General features: G+C 39.8%; 1 protein-coding gene across 4 annotated transcripts; it reads left to right on the forward strand.

Annotated features, from left to right (window-relative positions):
• The first annotated feature begins 242 nt into the window (after window positions 1–242).
• Window positions 243–23,526, forward strand: cdk11b (cyclin dependent kinase 11B). 4 transcript variants are annotated; one of them, XM_062541032.1, is made up of 19 exons: window positions 243–343; window positions 1,718–1,848; window positions 2,623–2,738; window positions 7,889–8,016; window positions 8,161–8,308; window positions 11,092–11,231; window positions 12,217–12,333; window positions 12,693–12,791; window positions 13,229–13,324; window positions 13,610–13,681; window positions 15,579–15,787; window positions 16,312–16,402; window positions 16,519–16,746; window positions 17,373–17,494; window positions 17,609–17,716; window positions 17,878–17,994; window positions 18,679–18,827; window positions 19,528–19,717; window positions 23,043–23,526. In XM_062541032.1, the coding sequence occupies exons 2-19, from the start codon at window positions 1,738–1,740 to the stop codon at window positions 23,133–23,135; spliced, it is 2,334 nt and encodes a 777-aa protein (XP_062397016.1). In that variant the 5' UTR covers window positions 243–343; window positions 1,718–1,737; the 3' UTR covers window positions 23,136–23,526. The 4 variants fall into 4 exon arrangements, with proteins under 4 accessions (XP_062397016.1, XP_062397015.1, XP_062397017.1 ...); XM_062541031.1 differs by having other exon boundaries at window positions 338–477; XM_062541033.1 differs by having other exon boundaries at window positions 338–477; window positions 8,164–8,308.
• The last annotated feature ends 1,281 nt before the right edge of the window (window positions 23,527–24,807 follow it).

Raw genomic sequence — 24,807 nt, forward strand, 5'->3', positions numbered from 1 at the left:
CTTTTACTTTGTGAATTTCAACTATCTAGTGTCTATAAAAGACAGCACATATCCAGGATGACAGAGAAACCAATGTTTGTGTTATTGGATAACCTTAACCCACATTCATCTGTCACTTTTTTTAGTAGCCTATGTCATGCCCTTGTATGTAATGCCTACAATAATACGACAATTACGACCTATACTGACCCTACAATAATCGCCCAGGAGGTGGCGGTAGTGTTACTTGGCGCAAATGAATACAGGAATCAACGGAGAAAACGAAGAACCCAAAGAGGAAGTGGAAGAGGAAACAGTTTTCCTGTGTAACATCGATTTGGAGCTCGCACGGAGTAAATTTTAGGTAAGTTAGCGAGCAAGCTAGGAGGCAGAGCTACAGTCTTCATTGGTAGCACTTACCTTTTCTTTTTTATCATATGTTATGTATTTGGACACCTATTATGGTGTGAAGAAGCACGTGGCCGTGGCGTTCAATAGGTAAACAGTGCGAAACATGAATTTAACCATCCATTAGCTAACGCTACTAACGTAAAGTGAAGTTATCCTGTTGATGTTAGATGATCTCAACTTCACCAAATGTAATCATGTTGCTTTAAATGTTTTAGCTGTCTGAGAATCTAACATGAATGATCAGAAATGTATTTAAAGATTATTCAACTTGTTATGTGGTTTATGTAATTGAAATTAATAGAAAATATATTTAACAGACATTCGGTCAAAGGAAAAGTGACGAACTTGCACGGTGACCAGAATTTGCGCCTTGTTGTAAAAAAAAAGATTTTTGCACGTTTCCTCAAAGGCAGCCTTTCTGTTAATCCTAACCTTCCTAGCGTTTTCAACAAGACACCAATATGCAAGAGATCAATGTGGGTTTGCCAGCGTTGTGGTGAAACGGCTGCTGGTTACACAGAATGCCATGTAGCTAAATGGCGCGTTTCACCGAAGAGTGCATGCGTTATGGATACGTTGTTGATGCTTTTATATTAGCCTACGCATCTACATACAGAAGGGACAACTTTATATTTGCATTGAAAGCAATTGTTTAATAATAATAACTGTGATAATAATAATGATACTTATGATAAGATGATAGTAATAGACTAAAGCTAGGGCCTACAACAATAATGTCAACCAGATGTATTTCCAAGGAACTGCAAAGGTGCGGGTCACCAACGAGAGCACACAGTGGAATAGAGCTCAACAAAAAGCAGGGCTGCATCTTCTAGACTTGCTCATACGGGCATAGTCTCTGGAATTTAGGCATAAATTTGCCATAAGAACACGTGTGATTTTTGTCCGATTTCTCTGTAAGAATGACCTATGAGCTTCTGGGTGATTTGACATGGAATGATCCTAATTCCACTTTATACCTTTGTAGGCCTAATTCTCATACATGTATAATTTCGAGGGCTGAGAACCAAAAGGACGTAAGTGACATTTTGGTCAAAATTGAGTTATACCACCTGAAAGCTCTTGATGAGCTCTCTTAGCTGACAAAATTATAGAAGTAAAATATTTATAAATATATAGTTATTGAACAAAAACCAAAGGTCTTAAACTGTGAACATATAGAAGCAGATAGATTTGTTTTGGCTCTCCTGTAAAGTTGGTGAAATGTCACTTATGCCCCTTTGGTTCTCAGCCCTCGATTTGATTTGATAAACAATGTTACTTTTCCCTCCAGCACTGTATCTTTGTCCTCTCTGTTTCATTGCAGTTGGTGGCGTGTTGGAGCTGATGGGGGACGAAAAGGAGACCTGGAAAGTTAAAACACTTGATGAAATACTTTTAGAGAAAAAGCGTAGACGAGAACTGGAAGAGAGAACTGACTGTAAACGTCCAAAAAATGTAAGTTTGTTTACTTGGTGATTTTTCCTGTTAAATAAAAAAACAACAAAACAAAAGAAAGAAAGTAAAATGAAAGTGTGTGTAAGTGCCTTTGAAATGTCAGCTGGAAAGATTGGGATGTCACAGGTGTTATAGTTGGAAAGAAACTTTGGGAATGAAATATTCAATACGAGTAAAAAAACAAGTAAATTAGAATTTAGTAGCATATTTTCTTCCCCCCCCCCCCCCCCCCCCCCCAATACAGCGCAGGATGAATTGATAAATTGGCTGATCATTTTGAGATGCCAATTTATCAGTCCGGCGCTACTCATTTTTTAAAATAAATTCCTCCTGCTACTTGTATGTTGTGGGCTGTTGATGTGGACTGGTGCAGGTAGAATAGAATAGAATAGAATATATACTTTTTTGATCCCGTGAGGGAAATTCGTTTCTCTGCATTTAGCCCAATTTAACCGAATTAGTGAACACACACAGCACACACACAGTGAGGTGAATCACACACTAACCCAGAGCAGTGAGCTGCCTGCCCAACCAGCAGCGTTCGGGGAGCAGTGAGGGGTTAGGTGCCTTGCTCAAGGGCACTTCAGCCATGGTGGACTGGCCGGGGATCGAACCGGCAACCCTCCGGTTACAAGCCCGAAGCCCTAACAAGTACATCACGGCTGCAGGTTTAGAGGATCAGGATTCTGGCTTTATCAGTCCAACCCTTGTGGATGGTGCTGTGTGTGTGTTTCCAACTGTATTGTTTTACTCTGATGAATTCTTTCGATGCAGACGGATGAGCGAGAACCCAAGCGGGACACTCTGGAGGAAGGAGAGCTTCGGGACCACAGGATGGAGATAACCATCCGGAATTCACCTTACATTCGTGAAGAGACTGCAGAGGACAGGTACTTGTAAAGACACCCTCTAATGAAAATCACGTTTTTATTACCTCCATCAAGGAGGTTATGTTTTCATCAGGGTTTGTTTGTTTGTTTGTTTGTATGTATGTATGTATGTTTGTTTGTTTGTTTGTTTGCTTTTCTGTTTGTTTGTAAGATAACTCAAAAAGTTATGGATGGATTTCGATGACATTTTCAGGAAATTCTGAAATGACCCAAGGAAGAAACGATCACATTTTGGGAGTGATCCGTTTCACTGTCTGGATCTAGGAGGCGGTTATGTTTTCGCTTAGCGGAGGTGTGCGCTCTTGGAGTGCTTTTCTAGTATTTTTTAATGTTTCATATTCATGTGTTTTTATGAGACCTGGGTAAAATAAGCAGTTAACTTCATGTCATAGGTTTTCTGTGGTTTTATTACAGTCTTAGAAAGGTGTATTCCATCAGCCAACATTGATAGATCGTAAATAATCTAAGGGACCAATCCTGAGTATTTGCAGGGTGTAGATGTTCTCAGACATATTCTGAAGACTGCTAACGCTATCCTATCAGAGGGAAAGCCAGGTGTAGTAATTGTTGCAAGCTATGTGCAACAATAAGAGATATGTTTGGATTTTGTAAAGCAATGTAGGAAAAGGAGAAATATTGAACCTTCTAGTATCACTAAAAACCTCATATGAGTGCAAAGTCTATAGGGCTCGGGCACACACGTTGCATTCTAGGAATATTGCCGCCATGTTGGTAGCGCACCGAACGTAATAATCCATTCATTCAGATGCAGAAGACCGAAAGAAAGAAGAAGCAGAAAATTGATAGTATTAGCGATTCTTTTCCTCTTGCGATCGTGGGTTGCGCTGTTACACCCCACTACACAGCAACATACGACCAAGAAAGCAAACATTAAGTAACAGCAACACACTAACAGGCGGGAGTAAATCCATAGTAATCCATAGTAAACTAAGGAGTGAGGCTGCCAATATGGTATTAAGTTTTCACGCCACGATCCCGAGCCCTATTGAAGAAGTGTGGTAAAGTTGCTGTCTATGAAGTGGCAGACCAGGTTCCGTTCCTAGGGTATCTTTATTTAAGAGTTTCAGGTTCAGTTTTATTTTCTGTCTCCGAGCAAATTGGCTGTAGAAAGTTTTACAGTTGAGGTAAGCACAGATGTGTATCTCTGTAGACAGGGTGATTGTATACTGCACAAACTCCTAAATAATAAAATCTAACCAAGTTTTATTGATCTAAATTAGCTTGGCTAGCACCTACCACTTCTCAAATGAGACGTGGTCTGGCAACCAGGTGTTTATTTTCTCGTATTTGAAAAAATGCCCAGATCCGTTCATTGGACGCCATGCATGTCTATCAACTGCGTCTGTGCATAGCTCATCATGGTCTTGCTTTCCCCCTGTTCTGTGATTGGTCCCCTATCTCAGGCAAAAATTAGGGCGGTAGTTTCCAGACTGCCTTAGCAGCGTTTGATCATAATCTAACAGTCTCATCCTGAAAACAGACAAATTTGGCTGCCAGTGTGCTGCACAGATTTTGCCTAAAATCAAGCACATTTGTCTGCTACTGTATTTATATGTTGTGACCAGTATAATTACAATGTGTACAAATACCAATGTGAAATGAGACATCCATTCTCATTCAGGCAACACTGCTATTTGGCATTAGACAGGGCATTTCTGGTAATACTCCACCCAAGTAGCAATACTTTTCGCTTTTGGGTTATAACCTAGGTTAGTTGGTTCCAACCAATACTTTTCTCTTAAAAACAGGTTTAATTTTAGCAATTGCTATATTCGTAGCCTAGTTTAAATAGTATATATATAATTCACTGATGTCTGAGATGGTTATGGTTATATGATTTAGCAGACACTTTGTACAAAGCTACTTGCAAATAAAACAATACAATAGTTCGACATTAAAGTGTGCTCATTCATATGTAATTACTTCCATCAACAAATCAAAGTATTCTCGTAAGCGTAGAATCTGCCATTCAGAATACATACGTGCCAGTTGTCTGTATGGCGAGAGCCATGTTTCAGCCTCCATCTTTAGAATACATACGGACATACGGTGCCCTCCATAAGTATTGGAATTGGCTATCTGAAATAAAACCAGCATGTGTTCCAATACTTATGGAGGGCACTGTGCAAAAAGTAAATAAAGGTGGGGTATGGGATTCGCTAAGCGGCCGGCAGATTTTGAAAATACACAACTCAAATAGTTCTACCCTCTTTCCTCCAACGCTGACCCTGACTCCAGCCATTCGAAGAACATGGACGCGCATTCATGCACGATAGCGAGCCAGGCTAGGCACTCTTGACAGGCTAGAGTTGATTTTTTCATAACTGCAAAAGTGAAAAGCCAGCCCTGGCGTCTGTACAGCTGTCTTCTATTCAAAACAAGATTCATAGCAATATGGAACAACCCCACTAGCACTATACACGCTCTACATACATAAGCTACATGCAGTCGCTCACAGCTTCCTCCCCAAGCAGGTTAGTTAGCCAGCTAGTTCTTCTTTATTCATCTGCAAAAGGGTTGTAGTTACTACTTCCATAAATGCCCAGAAGCGCATGATTTTAAATACAGTAAAGCACCAATTACCGCCCCCTTCGTTAAATGTTTCAGTAGCCATAGGTGTGTAGATTTGAACTTGTTCTTACTGGGGCTTTTACCTCCTGAAATAATATATTTTGTTTGCCACGCTCGGATTTAAGTGCTGGCCTGGTGGTTCGACTGGAACTCCAAGCGGTTTTGTACACGCAGCCTTGCAACACTGTTTACAGCTGTTCGAGTCACGGTAAAATGTCATTTTTGGTACATAGCTAATTTCGATACACTTATGGTGGGGATGCTTGCGTTTCTTTACGAAACCGCCGTCTTAGTTTGTATAGAAATGAATATTAAGCGACACATACACGTAAGAGGGCGGACATAGGGGACCGGTAATTGGTGTCGTTGTGGCACTTGCTCTGACTGGGTCACAAGCTTTGAGTGTGTGCACAAAGGGGTCATGTGCGCTAGGGGGATGAAGGGGAGGGGTTACAGTATGACTGTTTGATTGACGAACTTGCGGTCCAATGCTTGTAGATGGTCTTGGAAGTAATTGGTTGGAGTTTTTCGAGCCCTGCCGGTTCCACAGGTGATTGAATTAATTTCCATTCCAGTGAAGAAGAAAGGCATGTGAACAGTCTCTAAAATGAGCATAGCTTCCTTAGTGTAGCGTCATTGAAAGTTCACGCATTCTTTTAAAACACTCCTCTTTTTCTCTCTCTCTCTCTCTCTCTCTCTCTCTCCTGGTGGTAGCCTTCTGAGCATTTGCTATACTGCCGGCTTGTGCCTTCACTTCGCCCAAAATGCTTTATTGCATTGCATTCTCCACATTTTATTTACATACACCACATTACATTTACACCACATCAGCATTTTCATTGTGAATCTTTTGTAAATTGCCTTACAATGAGGCCCTACTCGTCTTTTTTGTCACCTGGCTTGCCTCAGCTTGCTGCCATTCACTCTTTCGTCTTCATTAACATTGTTCCTTCTCAATCTTTTCGGCCTCTGTGTCCAGTTCCATAGTCTCTGTCTGTTCTTGGTCTTGGATTTTGTGAAATAAATGTCTAAATAAATGTCTTAATAAAAATCATTTGACTGATGCAAGTAATAGTCCGTAAAATATGGTATCAATTCAAAACATCACCATTATGCAGTTTTCTGAACTGGGAAGTGGAAGCACAAAAATGCAGTTGCAGGTGCCTTGTAATTCCATTGTTCTACGGATAACATAAAATGATCGAAAATGACAATAATATAATTTATTGCAATATTTTCTGGGGATAATATATTGTTCAGTAATAATAGCTATTGTTATAGGCCTCCTACAAGCTACAAGCTAGATTATCTGGTTTAAAGTTGTTTAAAAATCAACATGAAATAAAAGGGAGACCACCAAATTCGCTGTCTAATGAAATACTGTCTCTGCATTGCATTGTTAAAGACCCGTTGCTTAGCACACCATACCAGAAAGACCAGACACCATCCATCTTTTGCTCTTGATAATGCACTCTCAGTAGCAATGAATAACCAAATAACACTGTCGGTTCATTGAATGTTGTAAATTATTTGTATGCTCACCCCTACTTGCTAAATATTACAAGCCTGTACCATGTTATTAGATTCTAGCACTGACATGGACTAAGCTGGACAGTGGTTGTTTCGTTACACATGCACTGCATGTGGTTCTGTTGCTGTTACTGACGTGCTTTTAAGGCACTCTTGTATCCCAAAGGCGATTAACAACGTTCTGTTTACAACGTAACCTTGGTTCTCAGAAGAAGAACACCAGATGTCACCGTCTAGCCATATTTCGCAAGATAGCTCTTGCTTCAGGCAAAAGGAGTGTTTTCTAAAAGGCAGTTATGCCGTTGACCTGTTCTACTCCACATGCACCAAAATTCACAGCATGGCTATTTCCATGTTATGCTGGATATAAACAGAAAATTAAAGATCGATTTTGGCCGATTACAAGGTCAATAAATTGTCCTCCCTTATAAAGTCTCTGGTTCAGTGAATAATACATGACTTGTGGCTATTTTCCAAGGATGACATCTTGTCTTCTCCTCCAGAGAATGCTGGTTCACAACCATATGTTATTAAATGTTAAAGGCACAGTCAGGGATTTCACAGGAAGTCACATTTGTTTATGTTTGTTTGTATTTAAATCTACTAGCAGACACTTTTGTGCAAAAAAGCATACATTACATTTTAACCAAGGACCAAATAAAACATGCCAGGGAGGTAGATCACCCCTACCTTCAGTATTCCCAGAGAAATTGGGGGAAAAGTTTTTTTGGAGACCGGCTGCGCCCATTTTGTTTCTGGTTTTTGGAGCCTGGCCTGCCTACAGAGACAGATTTTTTTACTGTAAATTTACGGAATGGGAAGCTAGCAGTCGTGAGGAGATGATTGCTGAATGCTTGAGATCCTTGACTGCCCCTTAAACTAATATAAATCAAATTAGGTATGTGCTTTAATGTGATTTCTGTATGCAATGCAGAACATGTTTTTGATGTCAGAAATGATCTCAATTACATTTGAGTTCACATTTAGGTACACACAATAGTAATGGACATTTTGTATGAACTCTGCAGAGGAGAAGAAGATGACTCATTGGCTATTAAGCCTCCTCAGCAGATGACCAGAAAAGACAAAGCGCATCACAGAAAAGACGAAAAGAGGAAGGACAAGAGGCATAGGCGCAGTCACTCTGCTGAAGAAGGTAGTGCAGAATCACATGATAATTATGTGGCACAGCACTCTGTAGACAGTGACAATGTTGAACAAATCGGATTTGATTTTTTTTTTTTCTAAATTAAAAATCTTCCCAATGTCAAAAAAAAAAAATGGTAATTGTCGTCATCAGCAGGGAAACACTTGCGGCCAAAAGAGAAGGAGAAAGAGCGCGAGAGCGAGCGGCGGAAAAGGCACTGGGAGGAGCAAGAGAAAACCAGAAGAGACTGGGAAAGACAGAAACGCAGAGAACAGGCCAGAGCTCACTCCCGCAGAGAAAGGTGATCATTGTGCCCTGACACTCACACTCACTCATCAGTGATGTTCGGAACGGTGTCGACGGAAAGATGGAGATGGAGAACCATTTTTACCTCGGCTTTGTTGAATAAGGACAGTTTGGTGTATGGCCACAAAGTTACCCTGCCCTGGAAAAATGGTTAGTGCTGGGCGGTATACCGGTTCACATCGAATACCAGTGTATATTTTCGTTACGATATGAATTTTTGATATGGCGTCATATCGGTGTATTTGATTAAACAACGTTCGGAAAGTTGCACCGCGCAACACTGTCTCAGACGGGACCCTTTTCGATGTTGTTTCTTAACACGCATGGTGCGGGTAAACGGTAGCGCCCTGGAGCCGGTTGCACAAATAAACACAAAGGTTTTCCACAGTAAAGGTTATTTTTTTTTTATTGCAATTGTCTTTTCATTCTGATTCCTCTCTTTATCAGAATCATGAGTGGCAATATTCTGCAATATTCACACATCATGACAGTAAAATAGTCAATCTACTGCAGTAATTCCTTAGCCTGGTCCTACCAAAATCTCGTACATTCATAATGTACAGAGAGTCTGGCCACTTTCCATTGCCAAGCGTGAACTTCCTTGAATGCCGATACTCTGTTGATGTTTAAAACTATTGGATCTGCCCAGAGCCACTCAGATCTGCCATAACCAATCGCTAATGTTTGGTTGTGACGTGCCATGCTCAAACTAGCGCACAACCTCAACGTTATCGTTCATAGCTACCACCTCTGTTCGCTGATTGGACCTGCCCATTTTTGTCTCGAGAAAACCCGCGGATATACCGCAGACCCAGACTACATATGAAGTGAAATGAAAACTGAACAGAAGTACGTAGATAGGCGTAGCCAGGCTAGTAATTCCTTGCTCAACAGTAGAAAATGCTTTGAACACATGATTATGCATGAAAAAAAAAAGAAATACGGTCACATACCCTGAAACCGAATTTTGAAAAATACTGTGATTTTGGTCATACCGCCCAGCACTATTTCTTCCTTCATATCAGATACACCCGTTTTTAATTTGGTGGTTTTAGTTAAGAATGACTAGTGTGATTTATGATGAAAATGCACATTTATTTGCATAAACTCCCTACTGACTGGCTTACACATGTGAAACGAATGATTGATCAATTGTGGTCTCTGCAACATGGGCTTTTCGAAGTCGAACCCAGACCAACCAATTGTCAGGCGGCAACGCTGAATGTAATATTTTAATAAATGCTAGGCTATATCAGTTGTTCAAATTCATTATTCAGGCATGTGCTCTATAGTTTGTGGAGGATTGCTTCAGACATATCACATCCATAACGCAAGAATGTCACATCCATAACACCATGTTTCACAAAACAATTTCTTCCAAAAATTATACACATTTTCAAAGATACTGAAGTTCACTCGTTCGTTCAAGTCCTTCTCTTGGTGTGCATGGAAAGCTTTCTACAGTTGTCTTGAGTTTACAAAAAACTCCCATGAAAGTTTGTCTGTTTTGATGTCATATCCATTACACTGATAAAATGGCTGTGTTTTTACAATATAAATGATTATGTGAATTTTGAAGAATATGTCTGTATTCAGTTGTATAAGTTACATGATGGATTATATAAATTACTAGCCTGACCAGCCAGACCCACATTAAGATGTAGGGTCTGGGAACTCACCGTAGGCAGTGCTCAATCGGAGGGGTGGGATAAACAGTTGTCTTTCAAATTCCCTCTCCACGCAATAGGATAGCGCTAAACAAGCGCTACTTGTTTTCAAGTAGCAGGATGCTTAACGTTCGCAACTTCTGGTCGCATGTCAGTCATTAATATGTTAAGCCCGCCCACCGACTCTATACACGATGTGATTGGTTCGGTGGTTTCTACCTGAGCCCAGCTCCCAAGTCAAACGGAGAGTTGCCAGACTACCCTGGCAGCAAATTGGGGCGTCTAGATTTCTAGGCTAATAAATTACATAAATAATGCTATGACTGCTAATGTTCTGAGGCATTTTGTTTTATCAGTATGAGTCCAAATGTTACAACCATAACGCTAGTAACACTGGTATTGCTTAAGACATGTGACCGAAGCATCACACATAATTTGACTCCACGGCCAACTCTCCACTCTCCTCATCGTATTGGTGTCATCAAGCTCTTGAATTAAAGAGACCCTATGCAACTTTTTCATAGTCATAAAATCGCTTAGAAATCGTTGTTTTGCTTGACTGACCAGTTTGATCGAAAACAGTAATATTTCCACCCGCCCCCAGTGTCCTTATCCACTATTGCAACCTTGCAGTTTGTGCAGGAGGTGATCGCTCCTTGTTTACATCTGGAAGTCTGAGACGCGTAAGGAACAAGAAGAACCACGCTTGCAATTTATTTATATATATATAGCCTATATATGTATAAGTACACACGCTAAAGCTGTAGGGGAAGCTCTGCAGAGAAATATGCAAGAGTAAAACGAGCGAAAACGAAAAGCGAAATGGAAACCAGAGATGCAATGCCAATCCTGCATAGTTTCTCTTTAAATATAAACCCAACACAAGCGTCTTTTCCTGTTCTGTTCCTTTGTATGTTAAAAAAAAGACAGTTTTTAGAGTGCCCACGGGAGCGTTTACATTTTGTAGGTTCTTCTTTTCTTGAAGTAAAGTGTTAGGACCATTTTGCTTGCATGTTTGTGTTAACTGGAGAAAATATATGGTGGTGCAGTTTGAATTAATATAGACAATTTCTAACCATCACTTTGTGTCTTCAAACTCTGTATGGCTCAGAGACCGGCTAGAGCAGCTGGAACGCCAGCGGGAGCGAGAGAGGAAACAGAGGGAGCAGGTGCAGAAGGAATCACGTGATCACAAAGATCGTGAGCGGAGAGCAGATGATCGTCGGAAAGAGCGTGACTCAAGAAGAGAAGGTCTGAACTTCTCATAATGCACTATATTACATAACAGCCGTGATTATGGTGCAGTAGAATATTATGTTATTCAATTCTACTGTGTCAAAATGATTGATGGGTAAAGTTGCTGTGGCTGAACTCAAGCAGGGTAATGATGTTATAGTTACTTAAAAGTATTTTTTTTATATATATATATTAAAAATGTATTTATGTAGCATATTATTTATGTAGCAATTTTTTTTATGCAGACCGCAACCCAAAGCGCTCACACACAGACATCAAAATATAAATCGACAAATTGACAAATGATTGGGCAATAAATAGAACTGCCGGGAATCGACAACGTATCATCATCATGATTAAATTATGACAAAGGTGCGACCAAAACGTTAACATTAAGTTAAAGTGTAGCCTACCTAGTCTCATCATCTGTAATGTAAGGCTACTACAGCCTCGAACATTTAATGCTCCGGTCTGCATCTCAAACATCAACGTTATGTCTCCGTTTTAAATTCAAATGTCAGCTAGACTTACATGCATAAACGCGTTAACATCAATTGATCACAACTGACTGGCTATAGGCCTGCAATATCCTGCCAAGCTAATATAGTTACTTCTCAAGTAAGGGAAAGAAATTGCGCTGGCCAATGGCCATGCACACCTACCTGACTTCAGATAATGATTTTTTGAACATCTGTTAACAGAAATGTTATTTGTAAATAGTTTGCAAGGCAAATCTTTTACAATTTCTCTCAATATCGTCACATTGGTTTGAAGATCTAAAGGTTGAAATCACTTCAAAACAGAATGTATCTACGTCTCAGCACTACCCACCATGCCACCAATGTCTATGGATTAAACCCTCCCTTTTAACATTTACTGCAAACACCTTACAGTTTTATATACCTCTCTCTGCGTTTAAGTTTTGCTATGCAGTAGTTTAATTTTGTATACATATTTCTTTGCCACTAACTTGTATCAGTGTTCTCTCTACCCCTAACAGTTCCTTTACACCATCGTGGTCAACCGGATGACTATGAAGTCAAACCAAGGCATCGCAGTCGCAGTCCCAACCGACATCACCGTGACCGTCTTGAACATGCTGACCAAGAACGGATTTGTAAGAAATTTAATTGCTTCTAGTTTATGTTCTAGTTCAATTTACTTTGTTTTGGTGTGAAAAATGCTCAGGGACAGTTTACTTGCACGTGTACAACTTCAAACTAGCTGAAGCACTTACCTTACGCCAACACCTAGTTTGTGTCAGTGGTTGACACAAACTAGGTTGGCACCTATTTATAAACCGCAAAGAGGCTAATTATGTCATGAAATAGGCATATTAAACCCTGCAAATTGAATTTAAACGTCACTTTTTTCCCCGTCTATCGATTAATGTAGAATGTTGAGCCCTGCCTCTCAGTGGAAACGTTAATTTGTTCATTTGAATGTAAACTGTTTGTCTTTTATCTGATCTTGTAGTAAAAGATGAAAAGCCTGAAGATCGAGATCTGCTGCTGTCCGATCTGCAGGATATCAGCGACAGTGAGAGAAAGACCAGCACGGCAGAATCCTCAATTGGTAACTTAACACAAATAACACACATTCTGGTTCAAAATTGGCCTTTTCACATGGCTCTTACCCAGATACAGCTAAAGAAATTAAGAACAGGAAGCTGAATAGAATTAATGTCAAGCACATGATTTTGAGATTAAGATTTACCTTCTTTGTATCAAGAACTTATTTGTTGTCTTTGTGGATGTTGCAGTTGAAAACTCTCAATATTGTGTTGTAGTTCTGAATCATGAATCATGTGATACAAATATTTACCTATTGTACATTGTATACCTTTGTATTTCAACTTCAAAAGTTCTTCAGGATAATACTGTCTTACTGTTGGGCTGGGTTTACCCAGCCTAGTAGAATGCTTCATTTACAATGCATTGTTCTGTGCATTGTTGATGATGGACTTCAGAAGGTTAAAAATGTAGCATTTTGTTCTTTTCCTCTTGAATTAGAATCTGGCTCAGGCTCTGAAGAAGATGAATCTAGCAGCGAGAGTGAAGAGGAGGAGGAGTCTGTTTCAAACTCCGCTGGATCAGAACCAAGCGCAGGTCACTGAATGTGCCACACACACACACACACACACACACACACACACACACGCACACACGCGCACACACGCGCACACACGCACACACACGCACACACACGCACACACACGCACACACACGCACACACACACGCACACACACACACACACACACACACTCAGCTCTTATAACACAGAAGACCAATAGATATCCTTGATCTTGATCTTCATTTCCTGAAGCAAACACACTTTTTAGAGCAGGTAGTTTCAAGTTTATAAATGCAAGATTGTGGTCTTATTTACTCAGACAACATGAGCGATGAAGATCTGTCCGAGGAGGGGGAGGAGGAGAAAGAAAACGGCAACCTCGCTCTTACAGGTAGGAGTTCATATTGAGTGCCATTTGTTTTTTACTCATGCGAGTCCTGAATGTTTCCGTCTAAATCAGAAGGCACTGGCCAGCTCAGATCGCACACAGCATTTAACAGCAGCTACAGAAAGTCTGTCTTCATAGCTGTTCCTACTTGCTACGTTTGACTGTAAATGGCACCATGGTATCAATTGATAGCCCTGTGTCTCCATACAGAGTGACATGTGTCATCAGAAACCTGCTTTACTAATGTGAGATATACAGTAGTTACACTAGCCGGCTTCAGACCATCGGGCCAGCTTGGGCCAGGCTAACTTCGGGCCAAACTGGTGCTAATAGCCCAGGTCCACAAGCCTCACCTTTGCGTTCAGACTGTCAGGCCATTAGCCTCTCCGCATTACACCTCGACACGCCCTCGCTTGTGAAAACGTCACCATTACCACACCTTTTCAAGCAGGATAAGCAGAAAGTCGCGTAGGCTTTCCTATGCTGTGCTATAGAAGTCAGTCACCATTTATTGTCCGTTTGTATGTCACTTAGGCTAATATTCATTTCTATACAAACCAAGACGGTGGATTCCTAAAGAAACTCATGGCACAGACGTGTATCTAAATGAATTATGTAACATAAATGACATTTTACCTGACTCGAAGAGCAGTAAACATTTGTAAGGCTGTGTGTACAATCCATAGACAGTAAAATCCGCATGGAGCTCCAGTGGAATTTTAGTTTCACGACGATGCCACGAGTTCACAGTCTAGCACCAAGCAGAGTAGGCTAAAGAAAATATTTTGAAGCCAGTAGTAGACGCTCCTGCTAAGAACCAAACGGGACTTTGTTAAAATCCACAACTCTATGGCTACTGGGAAATGTAAGGTTCATTTATTAAATGTTATTTTGAAGCATTACAAATCCAGAGTTATTTTAGAATTTCCGAACGAAAGGGGCTGGAGTGCGTGAGTGAAAATGTCAGGTTGTCCCGGCAACGCGATTTCCTGTTCTAAACAAACGACCTGCAATGGCATTTTCTATTGCCTCACCATGTTTCATTCAAAATGAAAATAAATGAATTTTAAGCGGTGAAAATCACTACCATGTCCAGGCGTTTATGTATTCTTCTGGTGTACTAAAAGGAGAAGTTAGCGCTAGCATGAAAAACAAAGTTTATAATGTAACGTCCAGCTGGGCTAATCTAGGCTACTATTTAAGGATCTTTGGTCGTATCAATAGCAGAAAATACACTGGCAGGAATAGCCTAAATTAGTGGGACGCTATGTTAGTTAGTTATATTAGTTCACTTTTTACTGTGCTACATGGTGATCTCTGGACGGAGTTAGCCTACTGACAGGCAAATATCTATGTGGATGTAACGTTATGTCTAAATTCCATGTGCAATGTTTGTGGACTCCACACACAGCAACGGGTTGACTCCGCCTTCACCTTGACGCCGCCTCTGGCCCGACTGTAGTCCCGACTGGCCCAACGATTTTGTCGGGCCAGAAATCAGGGGCTAGTAGCCCCGATTTGGCCCGCAGTTAGCACCCGCCAAGAGGTGTGAAAGCAATTAGCCCTGGCACGGCCTGGCTAGCTCGGCTTTGGCCCGACGGTCTGAAAGGGGCTAATGGTCCATTGCTTTTCATTGCAGCGAAGCCCCATTGTGTTTCTTTTTTGTATTCTTATTGGGGGCCTAGCAGCGAAGCTATCCCACTGTTATCCCACTTCACACACAATAGCCCATCTTTATCTAATGTATTTGAATGGTTTGAAAATGGTCCTTAAAGAGAACAGAGATGCATATGTTCAATGTAGCTTTCAACTGCTCAGTTGGTATGTGTAAACTTAATAATAATAATAATAGTAATAATAATAATAATAATAATAATAATAATATTGCTACTTTTTCTAGGAATGGAGTCACGTTTTGACCATGACTCTGGAGATAGTGTAGAAGAGGAGGAAGAGGAACTCGATGAAGATGAAGGGGGTGGTGAAGAGTTGACACCGCAGTCCAACACGCAATCAGCCACGCCTGAACAGAATTACCTTCCCAATTCACCACCCCTTTCTCCAGTGGAGTTAAAGAAGGAGCTACCAAAATACCTTCCTGCCCTTCAGGTGACATGAAATGAGTCTTGCTTCTTTGTACTTTCTCTCTTTAATTTAAATAAAGCAACACTAAAGAGTTTTTGGTACTTTAAAATAATGTTTCCAAAATCATTTCAGCGGTTGATCAACTCGTAACCGGGTGAACGGCACTTCTGCATTCACTTCGCGATCCTCTATTGGCTATAACCACATTATGTAACTTTACCAGATCGGGTAGCGTACCTGTAGTTCGATGATATGAGACATAAGAAACTACACATTTGACTTGCTTCGATGACATGTCACAATCATACTTTCCTAAAATCACCTTGTCTGTGAACAGCGTTATGTGCTGGATAAACAAATAGCATGCGCACGACAGAGGAAAAGTGCTTTAGTGTTGTTTTTAATACAGAAAATAATTGTATTTACGGTAAGAGTTTCAATAGAGAGTGTATGCTGATGGGCAGTCGAATGACTGCTTGTGAAATGTTTTTTTTTAATTTGTATTAATAAGGTAATGTGTTGCCTAATGGAAGTCGATGTTGTTGCAGGGCTGTCGCAGTGTTGAAGAGTTCCAGTGTCTCAATCGCATCGAGGAGGGAACCTATGGGGTGGTGTACAGAGCTAAAGACAAAAAAACAGGTAGCTGCGCTGCGCTATAATAATACGCTGATTTTACGCTGATTAATACGCTGATTTTTAAAATAATAATATGTATGTATACTGTTGGGGACAATAAAAACCTGTTTTGCCTGTAGATGAGATCGTAGCTTTGAAGAGGTTGAAGATGGAGAAGGAGAAGGAGGGATTCCCTATTACATCACTGCGGGAGATCAACACCATTCTCAAAGCCCAGCACCCCAATATTGTGACTGTGCGTGAGATAGTTGTTGGAAGCAACATGGACAAGATCTACATTGTGATGAACTACGTGGAACATGACCTTAAGAGCCTAATGGAAACCATGAAGCAGCCCTTTCTTCCAGGTGAAATAACTCTGTCTTTGAAGTGTCATATTATCAAGCCTTGGTGCCTATTTGTGCCTACATTCTTCCCTGGAAGGGCTTTTTGAAAATGGGGATTTGGAGCATCAGTTGCAACACCACATCTGCCTATACTTAGGCACCAGGCTTTGGTGTCCATACGAATGTCCAATGACCATTTTCATCATGTAGTAAATAGTTGTAAGAAATCTATTCCCATTTTTCAGGGCCTCTCATCCTTGTAAATATTTCCAATATTCCAATATTGTTTATTGGACACTTTGGCTTCCGTGTTACACATACAGTACAGCAATTTACCTCCGCCAAGGAGGTATATGTTTTCATCGGGGACCGGCGTTTGTTTGTTTGTCTGTCAAGATAACTCAAAAAGTAATGGATGGATTTTGATGAGATAAGAGCATAGTTCCAAGAATCGCAAAAAAATCGCAGTCTCATTTTACATTGGTATTTGTTAACATGGTAATTATACTAGTAACAACATGTAAATAGGTGCATGTAAAAAGAAACATGTCAAAATGTTGTGAGTTTTTGGAGCTTTTGACTAGTTAGTTGGTTCCAACCACCTCAATGATCCATGCACACTAATCCCTGTCTGTCATGTCATGCAGGTGAGGTTAAAACTTTGATGATCCAGTTGCTGAGGGGTACGCGACATCTTCATGACAATTGGATCCTCCATCGTGACCTGAAGACTTCCAACCTGCTTCTCAGTCACAAGGGCATATTAAAAGTGTGTATTTTTAAACTGTTATTCAGAAACATGTTTCTGTAGTCACCTACTGTAATAGTTGACTGAACTGTTTTGATAACTTTGTACACTTGTGTATGTGTGATTTTGATTTAGATAGGAGACTTTGGCCTGGCCCGCGAGTATGGCTCTCCTCTAAAACCTTATACACCAGTAGTTGTGACTCTGTGGTACCGTTCGCCTGAGCTCCTGCTTGGAGCAAAGGTAGGTCTGACCTTCAAGTTTGGCTCGTTTTACTCAACTGTACCAAGGGGTACCAATAAGTATGGGTGGCAGACATTTCTGTACATTGCTGTGGACACTACTGAGTTTTACTGGTGAGACATACCAACCATGTCATCTTCCAATGTCTTTGTCCCCAAAAGGAATACTCTACAGCGGTGGATATGTGGTCTGTCGGTTGCATTTTTGGTGAGCTACTTACTCAGAAACCCCTCTTCCCAGGAAAATCTGAAATTGACCAGATAAACAAAATCTTTAAGGTAAGTACAAATTAGTGCTGGGCGGTATACGGTTTCACACTGAATACGGGTGTATATTTTCATTATGATATGAATTTTTATGTGTTTTTTTCTGAGAGGATGACGGGATACAAAAGGATGGTAGCGCAATGCCAGCTGAAGCAAAAGCCTACACTGCAAATATAACCAAGTGTTACTAATCTTACATCAAGATAGAAAAAATAGCTGATCTTGTTTTCAGGATGAAGAGACTTACCTAGTACTAAATTTAATCAAAATGCGTCTGTGCATAGCTCATCATCGTCTTGCTTTTCCCCCCTGTTCTGTGATTGGGGCGGTAGTTTCGAGACAGCCTTAGCAGCGTGAATGAAATTACTGCGCAAGGCAGGATGGGAACACCCAGGCTAGGTTCGGACCTGGATCCTAACTCAATATTGTAAAACAACGATAAATGAACTTCTAAAGGAGGTGAAAAATTTTCATAGGCAATGCAATTTTAAGCGAACAGTATGACATTTTCTCAAAAAGCAAAATGTCTTTGTGATGCCAAATATTAAAACGTGTGTGTGTGTGTGTGTGTGTGTGTGTGTGTGTGTGTGTGTGTGTGTGTGTGTGTGTGTGTGTGTGTGTGTGTGTGTGTGTGTGTGTGTGTGTGTGTGTGTGTGTAAGTAAATGTCACCTCATCAACTGACTCTGTATACACAGGATTTGGGCTCCCCTAGTGAGAAGATCTGGCCTGGTTATAGTGAGCTTCCCGCAGTCAAGAAAATGACTTTCACAGAGTACCCCTACAACAACCTACGGAAGCGCTTTGGAGCACTACTCTCAGATCAAGGCTTTGATCTTATGAACAAGTAAGAACATGCTTGACATTTTTACCTCGGGAACATCCATTTCAGATTGAGACTATCAACAATACATCTCTTGAGCTGCTTTTCACATACACTGAACTCCTGAGTGTGTTGTAGACGGTCTCCGGGGGGGCATCCAAGCATTTGCATCAGACATCACTGTAAAGCCTGGATGTGAATACAACAGGTGTTGACGCCTTTTAAAGGAACACTTCATATTAAACTATGTTATTCCCTTAACGAAGACGAGTTGATACATACCTCTCACGTTTCAATGCGTGCACTCACTGGCTCTGGCACGCGGCGCAACTTTGATAGCACTTAGCTAGCCCTGTTCATTCATTAGGATCCAAACAGAGATTAAGTTAGAAGCGACCAAACACCTCCATTTTTTCCCTATTAAAATACAGTCACACGAGTAGTCACACGACCAAGTATGGTGAGACAAAATAAAATGTGGTGCATTTCGTCCATAGCTTGACAGCTTGGCGACAGTTGTTATCAGCTGTTATCAACTCATTTTATAATTTTAGCTGTTATCAACTCATTTTAACATTGCGGAAACAGTGTATCTTGCAGCCTTAATATATGTTAGTGGCAGGAAAGGTATGAGAACTGCTTAGCTGTAGTTAAAATTGCTTTCCTCACTTCTCCTAATCTTCTTTCAATCATTGTTTCTCTCTGCATCCTTGTCTCTTCTCAGGTTTCTAACATACTGTCCCAGTAAGCGCATCATGGCAGAGGAGGCTCTCAAACACGAGTATTTCCGTGAGACACCGCTCCCGATAGAGCCATCCATGTTCCCAACATGGCCCGCTAAGAGTGAACAGCAGCGTGTGAAGAGGGGAACAAGCCCCAGGCCCCCTGAAGGAGGTCTAGGCTACAGCCAGCTGGTGAGAACAAAAGGCACTTGGAACATACACGCTGTTCCAATCTGCATACTTCTGTACTTACAATACCTGATTAGAATGTAGAAATGTGTTCATACTGATAAATACGGCGATACAACGTGTGCTGTAATTACAGTGCATGAAAATGCACTGTACTGTTCTTCCTAGGTTTCTTATTATTCCAACTTCTTCTAACGCTCGCAATTCAGCTTGAACCGTTTAACGTAGAAACTTGATTCAAACTTTGCTACGTAGGTCTTACTAAGGAGACCTGTGCAATATATTTTTCAACTTTGTAACTTTTATACTTTTTAAACTGTAAATTAAAAACTACTAAACATTTCCCCATAGACTTAACATTGCTCATTATGACATCACGGCAGCAATTAGAATGTTACGCCAGGTGGCCAGTCCAGGTGCAGCAGCTCTCTCTCTCTCTCAGGCTACATACACTGGCTCTCTTGAGACTACATTTTCTGTTCCCCTGTATCAACATAAGTCTTCCTAATTCCATCCAACTTTCTATCCATTCATCTTCTTCAAACCATTCACTCATCCACCCATTCTAAACAGTCTGCCTATCAACATCAATTAGACGATCTACATTCAACTTTTAAACAATCTACTCTGTCTCAGGCTTTAAGGATACACTCTGGATCTTAAGACTAGCCAGTTAAATTGATTACACCTGTATCTGTATCCACCACTCTCAGTAGAGAGCTGTGTCTCTCCACTCTACAAGAATATAAGGCACATTCCATCCAACTTTCTATCCATTCATCTTCTTCAGACCATTCACTCATCCACCCATTAAACTGTCTATCAACATCTATTAAACAATCTGCCTATCAACATCCATTAAACTCTCTGTCTATCAACATTAATTAGACTATCTACATTCAACTTTTAAATTATTTACTCTGTCTCTCTGGCTCTCTTAAGACTAGCCAGTTAAATTGATTACACCTGTATCAACTACTCTCACAGAGCTGTATCAGTGTCTCTCTTAACAAGAATATAAGGCACATTCCATCCAACCTTCTATCCATTCATCTTCTTCAGACCATTCACTCATCCACCCATTAAACTGTCAATCAATATCTATTAAACAATCTGCCTATCAACATCCATTAAACATTCTGTCTATCAACATTAATTAGACTATCTACATACAACTTTTAAAGTATTTACTGTGGGTGCCTCTCAAGCAGCGTTTATATGTCCTCCCTCGCTCCTCGCTCCTCACTGATCTACATAAAGAAAGATAGAAGAAGGGCTAGACTATCCCATTGTTGCCGCTCCATCATTCTTTATGTAGATCAGTGAGGATCGAGGAGCGAGAGAAGACACGTAAACGCTATATGAGAGGCACCTTCTGTCTAAGGCTTTAAGCATACAATCTCATTAAGACTACAGATCCTGTTTCACTACTTCCTCTGTCCACAACTGTTTCAAAATAAAAGTCCTCACTGCAATAATACACTATTAAATCATTTAACCATTGAAACTATTCAACTATTGAACTGTTCAACCATTCCAACTGTCAGTTATCATCCACTATGCCTCCGGTCAACTACATGAAACCTCCATGTACCTAGCAACCAACATAGCAACCATTAAAATTAAGTGTTTATGACCGTTTCCATAGCAACCAACATGATTATACTGCAGTAACTTCTTGTTTCCTGATAGTGGCCACCATGGATACCCTGGCAACAAATGTTTCAAAATAAAAGTCCTCACTAGCAAGTTAGCATTGTTAGCATAGTTAGCATTTTTAGCATAACTGCAAAAAATCATTAACTAAGTTAGTTAATCAAACTGGTTAGCATTGTTAGCAAATTTAACATTGTTAGCATAGTTAGCATTTTTAGCATTACTGCTAGAAATCATCGGATAAGTTAGCTAATCAACCTGGTTAGCATTGTTAGTAAAGTTAGCATTGCTAGCATAATTAGCATTTTTAGCATAACTGCTAGAAATCATTAGCTAAGTTAGCTAATCAACATTTTAACATGAATATAAATCATTAGTTAAGTTAGAACTGGAATGTTTCATCTACTGTCTACCTTCACACTATCAACTCTCTGTAAACTATGCAACCACCATGTTTACCCTAGCTACATCTTAGTAACCATATGTACATTATCTATCTATTTTTGCATTTTCATGCACTGGTAATTCCTTGGAATTGCATTTCTAGTTTAACTTTGTTGTCATTGTGTAGAGCAGTGGTTCCCAACCTTTTTGGAGTCTTTTTGCAATACCGTACATACCCCCTCACTCATACGTCCTGATGATTCTTCAAAAGTGAAACATAACTGATTATTGGATGAAAATAACTTGATTTCATCTCCTTAATTTGAACATTTCATTTTCAAGCATTTTCTTTACTTTAACTCAAATCTAATGTGTTGCCTTAAAAATAAAGTAATATAATCTTTGCTATATCTTTGCTTTTTCCAGTAGGCCTATTAGTCTGTTTGATTTGCATTGAGCTCAATGAGCATCAAACAGGCTGATAGGCCTACTGGAAAAAGCACCATGCCAATCTCTAGCTATGGTGAAGGGTATGTGATGATGTGGGGCTATTTAATTCCAACGGCCAAGGGAACTTTATCAGGATGCATAATATCCTGGATCCATGAAATAGCTGGCCTTTAAAAATAAAAATCTGTCCTTAGCGGTTTGATTTTTACTAATTTTTTTAATTAAGACATTAAGATCAATTGTCAAATGATGATTTTATATTCCTCTTTTTGGGCAACTTTAGCATGGTATCAAATACATGTTCTCCCCACTGTATATAGTGCAGTGTAGACCGTAGTATACACAATTGGCTTACAGAAGGTGGTTGACCGTAATAGAGATTAAATATAGATACAGTATGTGCATAATTTCACTTGCTTCGATGTTGCAATACATCATACTTCCATAAAAATATATTTTATTTTAAGTCAAATAATCTCACTAGATCTCACAAGAAAGCTCAAAGTAAGTATCTTTATACTAGAAACAATACAAACTAGATGTAATTATCTTGATAAAAGATTATACTTTTTGCAATGTAGAATTGCACACTGCAGCTTTAAATGTACACTATGCAGGTTTAGGTATTTTTGGCCACTGAGGAGCTCCCCCTAGAGTTTATTAGATACATTTTGATTTTACTCTGCTGTTGTAAATAGCAAACTTCTCAAGACTTGTCACTTTACCTTCAAATCTTCCATAGAGTAGATTTACAATTTAATCTCTTAAAAGAAATGAGAGCTGTTTCAAGAGCTACATACTTGTGTAAGTCTACATAAATCTGTGTTACTTCCTTCAGGGGGATGATGACCTTAAAGACACAGGATTCCATCTAACCGTGGCCAATCAAGGAGCATCTAAAGCAGGCCCGGGCTTCAGCCTGAAATTTTGACCCAGTGCATCTGTGAGCAAATGAGGAAATGTAAACACCTTGAAACGACTTCAGTGTGAATCATGAAGGGGCTCCTTGTACTCAGGCGAGAGCCGTGATGCGACCATAACACACACTGTATGTTTCAGTCCTAGTCTATTCCCTTTTTGAGAACCAGCCATCCAGTTTACAGCCATCGTTCATTACCCTTGCTGTGGATTCAAGAAGTTGTCTTTTTTTCCTCTTTTCTGTAAATGTGTTGGTCTGTCTATTTTAAGTCAGCCTTGTCTTCTGCAACTTTTCTTAAATTAGAATATGGAGTGGAATGCCCAACATTGCTGCCTAACACATAACTTGTATTCACATCTAGGGTATGTTTTTAATTGGAAATAAAATGTTTTTGGAAAACTCACCTCTCCATTCATTGTGTTAAGCATTTTCCCTTTTTAGAGGGATACTGCGTTATATTGGTGTACCTTGTAAAATATTCTGAATGGCTGGAATTATATTAGCGCAAATACATTTGAAATTACATTCAATAAACCAAGGAAACTGGGCCAAACAATTGCTACATTTCATTAAGTGTACTAATTATACACCAGAGTTTTGTGCTTTCAGCATATCTAACTACAGATGTTTGGAGTAGATCACGTCATGGCTTGTATGCATCTGGGGTGCCTCTTAGTCTTTTATACACCCTCCCTTCTTTCCTCGATCCAAAGAATGATGGGGCGGCAACAATGGGATAGTCTATCCAGTGTTAGTTATAGATCAGTGTGAACGCCCCTCCAGGATCGAGGAGAGATGTTGAGAGGCACCCCAGGTGTAGCTTTCTCTCTAGCTGTGTTGGTGGAGGAGTGATGTTCTCTAATGTTGAGGGAATGGTTCTCTCTTATTGTTACTGATCAGTGATCTTACTGATCTCAGTTGATGAAATTTGATAAATAGTAGTGCTGGGAATAGATTACTGTATCTTCCAGCCTGAATTGGTCTATTAATCTGTACACATGTAGTCATGATATTTGTAGTTTCTGTAAGAAAATAAATGACATTTTTTCAAGAATAAATGCATCAGATTTTTTTGTTCAATTAGCTCTTCTCGAGGCAATTCACTATCTAGTGGAAGGAAGTAAAAGCTGCACTTTGCATAAGTCAGTGCAGTGCCTTCTTTAGTGTGCTCAGTGTGTTCAATATTGCTCATACAAAAAATTACACAGAAAAAATGTAATAGGCATATTGGCTATGACTTCAATATGTAAACACATGACATTGGCATTAAAATGTCCAACATAGGTTAATGAAATGGTTGTTTAATTGTTTCATATTTCTACATGCATTATTGAATTAATTGATATTCAGTTGACCTAATTTGAGAATATGAATCCAAAATCTCAAGTTATATGTTCATAACATCACACATAATTCTGTAAACCCTCTGAAGGCAGACTTTCTCAATAAAGTATAGCCTACATGGATTGTATCAGTGCATATGGCCAATGTGAATTTGGCCTCCTGATGAACTTTATTACTGAGGCTAATGATTCCTAGGTAGCAGATTGTGATTATGAAATGCTAGAAGATGAATATTATTTAATAATAATGATATGCATGTTGGTGGATGCAATATTGATTGTATCATACAGGCCTCATAAAAGCCTATTATATTGATGTTTATTTCAGATGGTTTTGCAAT

This window comes from Sardina pilchardus, chromosome 7 (genome assembly GCF_963854185.1).
Source record: "Sardina pilchardus chromosome 7, fSarPil1.1, whole genome shotgun sequence".
NCBI classification, from domain to species: domain Eukaryota; kingdom Metazoa; phylum Chordata; class Actinopteri; order Clupeiformes; family Clupeidae; genus Sardina; species Sardina pilchardus.

What these genes read in the sequence shown, in the direction of transcription:
- cdk11b (XM_062541032.1), top strand. Translation starts at nt 1,738, where the DNA reads ATGGGGGACGAAAAGGAGACCTGGAAAGTTAAAACACTTGATGAAATA. An exon ending in CAGTCACTCTGCTGAAGAAG is followed by an intron (nt 8,017 to 8,160) that starts GTAGTGCAGAAT and finishes TGTCGTCATCAG; the next exon opens with CAGGGAAACACTTGCGGCCA. An exon ending in GAAGCAGCCCTTTCTTCCAG is followed by an intron (nt 16,747 to 17,372) that starts GTGAAATAACTC and finishes CATGTCATGCAG; the next exon opens with GTGAGGTTAAAACTTTGATG.